This window comes from Aspergillus thermomutatus, assembly GCF_002237265.1.
Source record: "Aspergillus thermomutatus strain HMR AF 39 chromosome Unknown NODE_40, whole genome shotgun sequence".
NCBI lineage: Eukaryota > Fungi > Ascomycota > Eurotiomycetes > Eurotiales > Aspergillaceae > Aspergillus > Aspergillus thermomutatus.
In genome coordinates this window covers 37,404-50,549 of record NW_020798089.1, presented here as the reverse complement: position 1 = coordinate 50,549, position 13,146 = coordinate 37,404, and the positions used below count along the sequence as shown (strand labels likewise).

Below are 13,146 nucleotides of genomic sequence, written 5' to 3'. Positions count from 1 at the left end.
CCAAGCCAAGGGCAACCAGGGTGGCGGAAAGAGGAGAAAGAACTTGCCGGATTGAATTGAAACACATGCCATCATCCAAGCATAAGTCAACTTGCTTACCCCAGATCTAAAGCACGGTGCAAGCATGGGTATATAGTCTCCTTCTTCCCCACGGGGTAGGATGCTAATCATTGGCCCTTACAGCCAGGAAGACAGTGACGATCACCCACCCGCTTCGAGTTGCGATGACTCCGACTCGGTCTTTGCATGTGCAAGAAATGGCCCTGGACAAGGAGAGCGCAATACACCTTGAGCAATTGCCGGCCACTGGTCTCTCTCCCGAAGACGAGGCATTTCTCGCCGACTTCCCCGATGAGGCCAGGAGGAAAGTCCTTCGAAAGGTAAGAGCCCATAGATCCCACGACGCAATGGCCGTGGTCAAGCTGATGATGTTCCTCGATAGGTTGATGTATGAACTTGCCGCTTCCTTGCAGAGGTCTTTGGTTGGAGCACAGGGACTGATCTAAGCTATGACAGTGGCGTCTGATCCCCATGCTCGTTCTTCTATACCTCATCACCTACATCGATAAAACGAATATAGGTACGTAAAGACCTTCGCAGGACGGTTCATGAAAAGGACGGTCTCATTGCCGGTCCTCCTCTAGGGAACGCGAAGATTGAGGGTCTTCTGCCCAGCCTGGGCATGACCGGAAATCAGTATAACATCGCTCTTTCAGTCTTTTTCGTCCCGTACATCCTGGCCGGTCAGTATAGCAATTGCTCATTGGATTGGGACAATCATGACATAGCTGACGCCAACCACGTCAGAGGTGCCGAGTAACATCCTCTTGAACCGCTTCAAGAAGCCGTCGACTTACCTGGGAGGTTTGATCTTCGCCTGGGGGGTGATAATGACCTGCACAGGCTTTGTTCACAGCTTCTCCGGTCTGATCATCATCAGAATCCTTTTGGGTCTTTTTGAGTCAGTTTCCAATCAAGCGAGTTCAGCGCCCCTTGCATCTACGCTTGACTGACAGTATCCTGCTGATAGGGCCGGCTTTCTCCCCGGCGCAGTTCTGATCATCTCTAAATGGTATCTCCCTAACGAGACACAAACGCGCATTGCCATTTTGTACACCTCAGCCGCTTCTGGGGGTGCGTTCTCGGGTCTTCTGGCCTACGCGATTGCCAAAATGGATGGCATCGCGGGCTATGAGGGCTGGAGATGGGTGAGATACAGTTCCTGTCGATATTCTTTCTCTGCTGCAACGATTCGGGGATATGCGCTGACCATTTACCCCACACTGCTGTGCAGATCTTCATCATCGAAGGCCTCGTCACTATCCTCCTCGCAATCATGTGTTTTTTCCTTCTTTTGGACTCTCCCGGTCTCTCCAGTGGATGGCTGACCCCGGACGAGATCCGATTCCTAGAGACCCGCCAGATCGCCCAGAACATTGCGCTCCCACGCAAGAAAGGTGTGGACTGGGGCGCTCTGATCGGTGTCCTCACAGACTGGAAGATATACCTCCTCATCTGGGCCAGCTGGTCCAATGCCGTCCCCAACTACGCGCTGAAGTTCACGATGCCCCAGATCGTTAAGAGTATGGGCTTCACGTCCGCCAAGGCGCAGCTTCTCACCATTCCCCCGTACGCCGTGGGTGCATTCTCTGCCTATGGATTCTCCGTATTTGCGGACCGTTGCAGCTGGCGCATGCCGTTTATCGTTGTGCCACAACTGTCGCAGGTAATCGCTTTTGCGATTCTCTTCACCAAGGCAGCGCGAATCAAGGAGAACGTCGCTCTATGCTATTTTGGCGTCTGCCTCGCCTGCTTTGGGTATGTGCTCCTGCTTGCCCACGATGCGGGGGATGTTAGTGTCTGATCGAAGACTGTTTCTTCCAGAATGTATCCCATCCTACCCGGTGTCAATGCCTGGAATGTCTCGAACATCCCCAACCCCACCAAGCGAGCGATCGGTATTGGATATCTCATTTGCATGGGCAATGTGGGAGGAATCATCGGCAGCTTCATCTACCAAGAGAAAGAGGCTCCTCGGTACCCCACTGGCTATGGGAACTCCTTTGCTTTTGCGTCTGCGGGGATCATGGCATGCTTCGTGCTCGAATTTTGCCTTTACAGATTGAATCAGGAAAAGGCACGGATGAGTCCAGCGGCGGTCCATGAGCGCTACACCGATGAGGAGCTCAGGGATATGGGCGAGAAGAGTCCGCTGTTTCGGTACAACCTGTGAAGGATTGTGTTCACCATGTCTCATCGAGCTTATTTCTAAAATTGCTCCATAGATTGGCCCAAGTTACTGAGCTGGGCATTGACCACATCCAGTGCTGTTGCGTTTACTGACGGCGTGCTATAGCCATGATCACGGACAATGGCACCACTAGAGTTATGCCCCTATCTGCCATGATCGAGAGTCTTCTGGCCAATCTTTCCGAGCAGGAATGATGGTTGCTACTTCACTAAAATGTCGTAGGGCAAGTGAAGAGGGTTACAAATGAATTGGAATCGAATTTCTGCAGTGAGAGTCTTTGATTATTTTCTTATTGCTCGCTGGTGTGGATAGCAAGGTTGAATCCTTCATGATTACGCTTTTATAACTCATCTATCTGGCTATTGCTTTGTGTTCACAGTCACAAAGTATCATGGAATCAAAGTGTAGAGGTATAGCATGGTACAGACTCGCAACCGACATCCAGGACTTTCCACCAGTCCCTAACAACTAAAAGAGATACACATTCGACTCTGATACACACCAGCAAGATCCAACCACGATATGGGAACTTCGAGAAGCCTTTAAACAACCCCAGCCTTGATCGACCTGCGGTTGCGCGATAGCAAGAAAGAACAGGCGAGAACGGCGACGCATACCACGAAATCGATAAACATAAACGCAGCATCCGCTTTGGCGGATGTGCATCTGCTCTTCAGCTTGCTCGGGCTGGACATGCAGGTCTTTTGGTGATCAATGGTGGTGCAGCCTCCACTCAGCAACACATTGTCCCAAGTCGTTTCGATATTGGAGCAGCTGGTGCCACGGAGAAGGACGGCGAATTCCTGCATGGTCAGAATCTATTTTACACGGTGAAGATGGAAGAGAACGTACAATGCCACCTGCCAGAAGGGCAAGGCTTGCTACAGCGTCGACGGTCCAGCTGACAATGCCATCAAGAGCGTTGACAAAGAGAGCGGCGCATCCGACCAAGGCCGCCAGAATACCAGCACCCCCTGCAAAAGCTGCGTACCCTGTGGCAGCAGGCACGGAGCCATATCGTTGGCCTTTGGCAAGGGTAACCGAGAGGCCAAGGACGACGATGGCGAAGAGGAACTGTATCACTATGAGCATCAAAAGAGTCCAACGCGACAGAAGCTCGACGAGGTTCTTACGTACCTGGAAGGCCCGAATGACCGGCGTGATTATTTGCATGGTGATGATTGATATTCAGAGATGACCGTACTTGGATGAGATATGGAGATGCAGCCATCATACTTATGTCCGGGATAAGAGCTCGCCATTTATTGCAAAGTCGACAAGCAAAAGTTACCCCATGCCACAATCGAGGCGCAGTCATCATTGCGGTCGACATGAGTTTGAGAAACTACTGCTATCCATCAAACTCAGTAGCCTTGCCATCGAATTGGGTTGTCTGAGCATCGAATGCCAAGTAAAATAAGCCTTGCTCTCGTCGATCCGCAGCAAAATGCGGCCATAGAAGACGATCGTCGTTTCAGCCTCGCAGAGAAATATCGAATCGCAAGTAGGACAGTGGGATACAGCCCCGGAGCATGCATTGGCCCCCACGGACTCTGGAGGGCGCAGTCATCTATGATCTGGCAGCAAACGCCGATCACAGATATTTCTTGGAACAACAAGTCATGCTCGCAGTAAGAAGGTTGAGGTTCTATCCTGGCGGCTAGAGGGACCATCTAACACTTCCATTTTCGGCCATCTACAACAGTTCCAGCTATTTCCAGTTCTACTCCATTATACTCCAGACACGCAGGGAAAACTAAGGCTAAATGCCTGAGGCAGCAATACGCTAACCGTAACAGGAAGGTGTGAAGAGGGCTTTTCTGCCTAAATAACCAGGCATCAAGGCAGAATTCACATCGGCCAATAAGATAACAGCAACCTTTCATAATGTCCATAATGTCACTCGCCATGGGGAGTGGAAGAGACATGCCATTCATCCATTTATACTTCATTCTCTATGCCAATGCATTAAAACTGTCAATCATCGACGCGCTACACAGCACAGAATTCCCGACTTGCCCAGGAAGTAGACAGACCCGATGAATCGAAAGATCGACAGTCCAGCTGTAGCCCACAAAATCACTTGGAAATAATACTGGGTCCGTGTGGTGGATGTGTTCTGCGCTCAAGGTCAGTAACTATCTCATGCGCATCCAGGGACGGCAGGTCTTACCGTCAGACACATCTTCCTGATGCCGTCGCTCGTGATCAGCAGCGCGACTAGCAAATTACTCAAGATCCAAAGCAGCACCAGATTGGTCCGGAAGTTACGGTAGGAATCATCCAGGCTGATACTCGAGTCTTCTTCGGGTTCCTGATACGGGGCCAGCGCCCGCTTGACTGTTGCCTCGAACTGGCTGTCGATATCTGCCTGCGGTTTATCGACTTCCTCGATGAAGTTGTTCTTGCTGCCGTCGGCCTTCTTCGTCTGCGCCGAGGGCAGGGCGTCCGCCTTATCAGATCCCTTCGTACCCCACGAGACATCATGCCAGTTGCAGAACGCATACACCATGAGGATATTGATCGAGGTGGTCATTCCCAGGAAGTACGCCCAGGAACTAGTCAGGATGTGCCAAGGGTCCATGTAGAGAATGCTGGCGACTATGTAGATGCCGTAAGTGGACACCAAAGCGATCAGGACAATACCTCCGCCACTTGAGCTGAAGAAGGAGGAGAGGAACTTGCCCACGCCTTGGTCGAGATTGAAGTCCATCATGCCACCTGTGAAGGCATTGGCGACCAGGTAGAAGGACAGGATCAGCACGTAAAACTGCACCAGAGAAAAGTAAAGGAAAGACATGGTGTAGGCGAATTTGGTTCTGTCTTTGTCAGCTGTTTCTTGTCTGCATGGGATTCCGCGAACTTACCCTTTTGGTCGATTTCCTAGAGCCAGCACAAATTGAAGCATCAGGACCAAAAGGTACCCATATTTGACGAAAAAGTTGACAATGGGAGAGGCGTCGTTGCCGAACGGCCACGCCTTATACTTGTTGTGCGAGCTGGGTGTCCCGACGAGGTCCATGATGACCGAGCTGGTCAGCCAGTAGGATGCGAGCGAGAACCAGGTCATGATGAGCTGGCAGCAGTTGTAGATAATCTGAATATGCAAAAAGAACATTCGAAGCAAGCTATGCCCACTCTTATAGATGCGTCCAAAATGCATGATGGAATACAGACTCGCAGCAAAGGAGCCGTTGAGCCATCGTCGTCGCTGACTGATGAATTCCGGCGCGGCCTCGGGGACATCCGTCTCACCTTTAGATGCTTTGACGTAAGTGAGATGCCATTTGAATCCAGCTTTGGCCACAAGTTCAAAGCACAGGATGCGATCTTCTGCAAGGAACATGTTCTTTTTGAAGATATTCATCCCCTCAATACCCTTCTTTCCCAGCCGCTTGGACAAAGTATGATCACCGTGGAAGTATTGCTCCAACGGCCTGCCCATAATGGCGCGGTAGCGATATGCCGAGAAGGCACCCGGTAGCACACTGACGTAGCCAAAGGCGCTTTCCAGCGGTTTGTCTAGGATATTGGAAATTTTATACTCGAAATTCTGCGCTGCGACTAGAGGGTTCAGCACATTGCGCCAACCCTTGCCCAACATCGCATGGATTTCGCCACACGCTCCTCCCAGTGTTTTGTCATTATAGAATGCTTCCCACAGTGCAAGCAAGGATTTGCTTCCTGGCTTCGTGCCGGCATCAAGTAGGATGCATATTTCCGGATTCAGGATCCGACTAAAGGCGTTGAACAGCCACCGGTGGGAGTTGATTTTCTTGCTGTTCTTCTGCTTTAGGCAAAAGATCATCTGGACAGGGGGCAGATTGCGAGGATCATTGGGCTGTGGTCTGACCAGCTGCTGCGTCGAGGTGACCGATAGTTGTGTCGTGTATTCGAACTGAGCGGTTGGTCAGTGACGTTCCCGAGACGAAAAGCGCTGGTTTGCATGACTCACAATATGAGCGACTGTCTCGCGCCCGTCCACATCCTTTTTCATCACTCCATCCTGATACACACCAATCGTGGCGAGGACATCAAGAGTATTCTTGTCGCAAGGCTCAATCCCATCAAACACAAGACACACCACAATCTTCTGCCACGCCGGTCCTCCCTTGTTCCAGAATTCCGACTTTTTCAGGTTCACAATGTCTCGGATGTTCTGCATCACACCATGCAGGGTTCGCGCGGTCAGGACTTTATCCTCGTTATAATAGGTGATCGCGATAAGCAGTTCTGTATGACGGTTATACATGGCGGGACGGAGGTTGTAGCCATTGCGCAGGGTGAATTCATCCGGGTCGCAAGTGGCAGCCGTATCTAGACATCCTTAGCTGACCGTTGTGCGATCACATTTCAGCACAAATACTTACACCGCATATGGGTGAACTCTTCATGAAACGCTTCCTCTGCATCCCGATACTCCGGCTGGATCGCATTCTGAATCGCACTCGGAACCGGGTAGTCAACGCTCAGCACAGAACCCTGGACGAGATTGATTTTCCTCGTTCCATATCGCCGTAGCGCGCTCTGTTTCACCCCTTGTCGCCTTTGCCATGCATCCATCTCAATTCCACTGTAATCCGACATCCGTGCGCTGTGTACCTCGGCAGCTTCGGACTCCGGGTACGGGGGAGCAAACGCGGTTATCCCGGGATCGTGCAATGTGTATCGACGCAGGGATTCAGTCGATACGTTGGGATCATCGTATGATGCGCCATTAGGGCTTGCTAAATTTCGTCGAAGGAGGGTCTGTTGTTGATCTTCCGCGTCTTCGCGACCGTAGGTAGGCTGCACACAGCAAGTCAACTTTTTCGCCCTTCCACGCCGTACTACTTCGGTCGAACACTCACTGTGGGCGATGGAGAGGCATGAGAGTAGAAGCTGCTTCGGCTTTGCTGCGGTGAATGGGCCGAATAGGGCGTTGGTGTGCCCATTTTGGCAATGGGTGCTGGAATTTGACAGGTTGGATGTCGGAATAATCGGTCGGGAAGGATGAATATTTGAAAGACTGAGAAATTGTGCCTGACCAAGAAACCAATGGTCGCAATTATATGCTACCTGTGGAACTGGCCTTACCATGGATCAGAGACAATGGATTCTATTGTTGGATGAGGCCTCAAAGAGGCATGTTTGTCAATGAGAGACACTGGCTTTGTCCAGGCAACATCGCAGACAGATATTTTCATTATGATGGGCTTGTTGATCCGTCCCACCTCCGTCATTTGTCCAATCTTGATTGACCACAGTTATTATTAGTATGATTAGTGAGAGCAGCGCAGCCTGCTCGATGATGACAGAGTTTGGCACTTTTGATCCTCGATTCTGGGTCCAGTGGAGCAACGCACATCCGGCGACTTCTCACAGGTCGCTGTTTTCTCCCAGATGAGTCGCTGATTGTCAATATCAAAACCTAGGGTTCCTTCCGCTCTCGGGAACATGCTCTCCTATGTGCCTCATTGCACTCCTTGCAACAGTCACTCCTCCAGATCTTGAACTGGTCTCGAGACAGCCATCATCCACTGGGCCGGGGAACAATCGTCAGCCAAGAACTATTCCCTGTCGATGCCGGTGGCTGACGACACCCGCCGTAAGGCTTGGTCCGTGCCATATGGTCGCAATTTCGCAGTGTTTGTATGTGTTTGATAGGACGTCCTCGCCACGATTGCTGCTGGTCGGAGTTCGGGACGACGCGCGGTGGAAGGACAATTTGGGAAATTGGCAACGATGATTTGTGGCTGGTTCTTGGCTCTGGTGTGGTCTCTCCACTGTGAGTGGGACACTGGGAATACAGGTCAGCAAATGAGCAGTCCCATTCAGAATCAGTTCACACAATTTATTCCATCATATGGAGGCTGAACACCAGTCAATGTCTTGTGAGGATTGAGGACATAGATATTCCGAGGTATGACTTCAGGTGTAGAGACATCTTGGATGATGAGAACGAGAGAACATTGAGGGAAGACAACCTGGGAGTAGGTTGACAGTGTGCGGTCACGTGACCCATTGGCAGCGACCGGAAGCAATAACAGATGGCGGCATAACGCTCATTCATCCAAGTCGATTGCTTTAGAATCATAAGATGGCCATAAGATATATCGCCGTTCAAGGCTTGCTGGGCCATATCTCTCGTGAGTATAATCCGTCACGTCGTGGTGAGCTACACTTACAGTGATATATATAACTCCCATAGCCCCATGTTTGTCCAAGTCCTCCAGAGAACATCATCCGTTATTAGAGAAGAAAGATTGCTAACAGTCCACATCATTTTTAACTACGAAGAAGCGTGGACACTAGGATGGACGAAGAACCATCAATGTAAGACCATCGAGCCTGAAATATGCTGTCTGCAACAATCTTACATAATATATGAACAATCCAAGCCGACCGTCCTCTAGAAGCTAAGTTCCAGCAGATAGATAATATATTGACACAAGGTGTGCCATCGAGACAGATATATCCTCTATCGCGCATAGAGACAGTGTTATAACAGCCCAAAAGTCCATCATCTGGTTGGTGGTTAAAGCCTCAAACATGGACGACTCCTCAATAATCCCGCATTTTTCCAACAAAGAAAAAACAAGGTTGCAGATAAGATCATGTCACATCTTAGCAATTGGTCAGAAATCGCCTTGCAAGCCACAAAGAGGGATTTATTGACGTCTCAAGAAGCTTGAATACATCCACAACTGCTCAGGTAAAGAGCTTTGGCCATCATTAATCGCGCAGGTACCTCTACCACGAGGTGTCTCATTGCTATGCTCCCTCATGGATAGTGGTTTATGAGCTCAGCCTGCAAGCTATAAAGAGAATGAAATCCTCATTCAACTCTCTATGACCCATGTCAGGATCGTTGGTTCCCTGCTCTTGCCCCAAATTTGCTCTGTGAAGATCGCTTCATGCAAGAAATGGACCCAACTGCGCACAAGTCTGCCGATGAACAAGTGACGCGTCTGCGATGGCGGGCTGAAGACGAAGAATCGGGCAATCAGGCAAGGAGCAGTCGTCCTGAGCTGATCCGGAGTGCTTCGGCTGCGTCCAGCTCGCATGTATCTGTCCACAGTCGTCATAGGAGGACGATAGTTGACCCGTCGGTGTCATTGCCAATTCACTATCGAACCATGTACCTACCTCCTCTCCCTACTGCTATGCCTGAGGGTTGAAACTGTCTAATGCGGACCGAATAGCTCGTTTGATATCGAGGAAGCCAACGAACGGGAGGATCGAGAAAAAGCAAAAGCACAAGGTGGGGTCGCAGCAGGTATGGGGACTACTCAAAGCCACTTGGTCACTGCAAGAGGCGCTCTATGCTAATCAGCATAAACATCAGATCTTTCTCATCTCGACTGGCATACAATCTCCGTCGAAGAGCTACAGAAACGGTGGCAAGTGGACATCTCGCAAGGTCTCTCCCCGAATCAGGTCCAGGAACGGCTCCATCAATACGGCAAAAACGCGCTTTCACCCTTGCCGCATCAATGGTTCTGGCAGATATTCGGCTACTTTTTCAAGGGATTTGGTGCTATTCTCTTGGTCGGATGCATTCTTGTGTTTGTTTCCTGGAAACCCCTCGGCCAACCGCCAGCTCTGGCAAACCTCGCCCTGGCCATCGTGCTTCTTGCCGTCTTTTTCATCCAGGCAGCCTTCAACGCATGGCAAGACTGGTCATCGTCCCGAGTCATGGCATCCATTACGGCCATGCTGCCAGAAAGCTGCCTGGTCATGCGTGGTGGCTCACTCGTCGTCGTATCAGCTCCAGACATTGTGCCGGGTGATGTTGTACATCTCAAGGCGGGGAATAAACTCCCAGCGGATATACGTTTCGTCGAAGTCTCGAATGATGCATGCTTTGACCGATCGATACTCACCGGTTAGTGTCTCCAGGTCAAGCGTGCCGCAGGTGTGTCGCTTACCAACAGCAGGCGAATCGCTTCCAATCAATGGGACGATGGACTCGACGGAGGAAAATTATCTCGAGACTCATAGCATTGGCCTTCAAGGCACCCATTGCGTCTCGGGAAGTGTTACGGGGATTGTCGTGTCAACCGGAGACGCGACGGTGTTTGGTCGAATTGCAAAACTCACCAGTGAGCCAAAGACCGGCTTGACTACCTTGGAGAAGGAAGTGTTACGATTTGTCGCTCTGGTCGTGTTGATCATGCTGACTATGATTATCGTCATCATTATTGTCTGGTCAGTGATAAATGACCATGACGGGGCAAGACACACCGATCGTTGACTTGCTGATAGGGCTGCCTGGTTGCGAAAAGATCACCCGCACTGGATCAACGTTCCCACGCTGATAGTGGACTGCGTCAGTGTTGCCATTGCCTTTATCCCTGAAGGCTTGCCGATTGCCCTGACTGCCAACTTGACCATCACTGCCAATCTGATGAGCAAGAACAAGATTGTCTGCAAGTCCCTCAAGACGGTTGAGACTCTGGGCTCGGTATCAGTGATCTGTTGCGACAAGACCGGTACTTTGACCAAGGTAATTAGTCATTTCTAGAACTTTGAATGACTCCGATCCTTATTCTCAAGATTCTCCGCTGATCCTACTGAAGAACAGGATGTCTGTCACCGACTGTGCGGTATCCATCTCCACATTCACCCCCGACTCAGCAAGAGACGAAATGGTCCTCAAGGGAAAGTCATCCGCGATGCATCAACTTCGTACAGTTGCTGGTCTCTGCAACGCCGCTGAATTTGATGCGGCCACCATGAATCTGCCCGTCCACGAGAGAAAGGTTATCGGTGATGCAACCGATCAGGCGATTCTAAGATTGGCCGAAGGATTGGGCCCTGTCTCAGAGCTGCGTAGCATGTGGAAGAAGACATATGATCTGGCATTCAACAGCAAGAACAAGTTCATGGTGCGGACATTCAGTCTGGTGGATGGGGCAGGACTCGGCCTCGCCATGTCGCTCGCTGAGTTGACCCAATTTCGTCGTGATGATACGTGAGTATTCAGCGTCACTGGATCTCACTTGAGAGATATTCTGACCACATGTACAATTGTAGATTGCTTACGATCAAGGGCGCTCCTGACATCCTCATCGACCGATGCACGCACGTCGTGAGTGTTGACGGCAGTGTACAGGCTCTGGATGCCAGTACACTCAACCGGTTGAAGCAAGTTAAAGACCAGTGGTCGAATGAAGGCAAACGCGTGATTCTTCTCGCCCGAAAAATCCTCCCAGCGGACCAAATCCAGAGTGCACCGTTCTCCCACTTGTTCGAAGCCGAATTGATGAACCACGTCAAGACCGGCCTTGTCTTAGTGGGCCTGGTCGGTATCGTTGATCCTCCTCGAGACGAGATTCCGGACGTGATCAGGACACTGAGGCAAGCAGGGATCAGAATCTTCATGGTAAGAGTTGTCTCGATCTAATTTATCGTTTTGTGTCCGTCGATTGGCTAAATGCGAATGATGCAAAGGTGACCGGTGACTTCGGCCTGACAGCCCTTGAGATCGCGCGGCAGTGCGGTATCGTTACCGCGGAAGTGCCCGTTGACGAAGCAAAGGCTCTGAGAAGGTTTCCTTCAGTCAATGACAAATTCAACGAAAAGCCCCGTTCGCCTGCAATCACCCTGAGCGGGAGTCAACTGATGGCCCTGAACGAACACCAGTGGCAACAACTCTGCCAGTACAAGGAAATCGTCTTCTGGAGAACCACGCCGGAACAGAAATTGCGGATCGTTCGTGAATTTCAGGCACGAGAGGAGATTGTAGGAATGACAGGTGACGGCGTGAACGATGCTCCGGCGCTGAAGGCGGCTGATATCGGCATTGCGCTGGGAAGCGGGTCGGATATTGCCATCGAGGCGTCGGACATGGTTCTCCTGGATTCTTTCTCGGCTGTTGTCGAGGCTGTGCAGTATGGAAGAGTTGTTTTCGATAACTTGAAGAAGACAATCATCTATCTGCTTCCAGCTGGCTCCTGGTCCGAGTTCTGGCCGGTCTTGACCAGTGTGGTTTTTGGCCTTCCGCAGGTCTTGTCCTCTTTTTTGATGATCATTATCTGGTAATTCACCCGGCTACTCCCGCTAGGCACTTGTCTGACAAACCGATATAGCTGCTTCACTGACTGCGCGGCGGCCACTGTTCTGGCGTACGAAGCGCCCGAAGCGGACGTGCTGCTTCGCCCGCCCCGCAAACCCAAGAGGGAACGCCTGGTAAACTGGAAGCTCATTCTTCAGGCCTATGGAGTGATCGGCATGCTCGAGACCGTGGCCTCGTTTGCCATGGCGTACTGGTACCTGGAGCGCAATGGCATTCCATTTTCAGCTCTGTGGTTCAAGTTCGGCGAGGTCCCAGCCAACGTCGATCCTGACTGGTACACCGCGCGACTGAACGAGGCGAGTTCGGTATATTTTATCAACCTGGTTGTAATGTATGCTGCACCCATGGAGCGTTCGCGGGACCAACAGAGGCTAACTCTCCCAGGCAATGGTTCAATCTGATGGCCATCCGGACTCGCCGATTGTCGATCTTCTCGCACCCACCCGCCTTCAATAAGGAAACGCAAAACCTGCTCTTGTTTCCGGCGATGATCTTTGCCTTAGGAATTGCTCTATTTTGGCTGTACATTCCGCCGTTGCAACGGGTGCTGGACACGACCAGTGTCCCAGCTGAGCACTACTTCCTGCCGGCTGCCTTTGGCCTGGGAATCCTTGGCCTGGACGAGTTGCGCAAAGCCGCTGTAAGGAGATGGCCACATGGTGTTTTGGCCAAGATGGCTTGGTAGAAGTCAAGTAAGTCAGCCTCTGTATTATCGGCCTCCGCTGTATGTCAGAAAGTCAGGATGCGTGCAGGAATGGCCCACAGGCATGTTAGACTGGTGTGGATAGATCAGAATGAAAGACTTTCAACTTTAGAATACCATACAGTTTCTTGC

At 51.0% G+C, this 13,146-nt stretch overlaps 4 protein-coding genes across 4 annotated transcripts; 2 read left to right on the top strand and 2 right to left on the bottom strand.

Annotated features, from left to right (window-relative positions):
* Window positions 1-224: 224 nt before the first annotated feature.
* Window positions 225-2,233, top strand: CDV56_105630 (putative MFS transporter; the record flags this gene model as incomplete). Its single annotated transcript, XM_026759249.1, has 7 exons — window positions 225-380; window positions 517-580; window positions 645-743; window positions 808-961; window positions 1,031-1,208; window positions 1,295-1,818; window positions 1,885-2,233. The coding sequence occupies 7 exons, from the start codon at window positions 225-227 to the stop codon at window positions 2,231-2,233; spliced, it is 1,524 nt and encodes a 507-aa protein (XP_026616502.1).
* A 560-nt stretch (window positions 2,234-2,793) lies between these two features.
* On the bottom strand, window positions 2,794-3,424 carry CDV56_105533 (uncharacterized protein; the record flags this gene model as incomplete). The annotated part of the gene is made up of 3 exons (XM_026759152.1): window positions 2,794-3,054; window positions 3,104-3,325; window positions 3,389-3,424. The coding sequence occupies 3 exons, from the start codon at window positions 3,422-3,424 to the stop codon at window positions 2,794-2,796; spliced, it is 519 nt and encodes a 172-aa protein (XP_026616501.1).
* Window positions 3,425-4,232: 808 nt separating this feature from the next.
* Window positions 4,233-7,185, bottom strand: chsC (chitin synthase C; the record flags this gene model as incomplete). Its single annotated transcript, XM_026758855.1, has 6 exons — window positions 4,233-4,370; window positions 4,425-5,070; window positions 5,119-6,149; window positions 6,207-6,568; window positions 6,622-7,039; window positions 7,102-7,185. 6 exons carry the CDS (start codon window positions 7,183-7,185, stop codon window positions 4,233-4,235), a joined length of 2,679 nt encoding a protein of 892 aa, XP_026616500.1.
* A 1,962-nt stretch (window positions 7,186-9,147) lies between these two features.
* On the top strand, window positions 9,148-12,996 carry CDV56_104770 (cation-translocating P-type ATPase; the record flags this gene model as incomplete). The annotated part of the gene is made up of 10 exons (XM_026758389.1): window positions 9,148-9,371; window positions 9,436-9,509; window positions 9,579-10,118; window positions 10,171-10,441; window positions 10,499-10,739; window positions 10,813-11,207; window positions 11,270-11,618; window positions 11,687-12,273; window positions 12,325-12,642; window positions 12,696-12,996. The coding sequence occupies 10 exons, from the start codon at window positions 9,148-9,150 to the stop codon at window positions 12,994-12,996; spliced, it is 3,300 nt and encodes a 1,099-aa protein (XP_026616499.1).
* Between the last annotated feature and the right edge of the window lie 150 nt (window positions 12,997-13,146).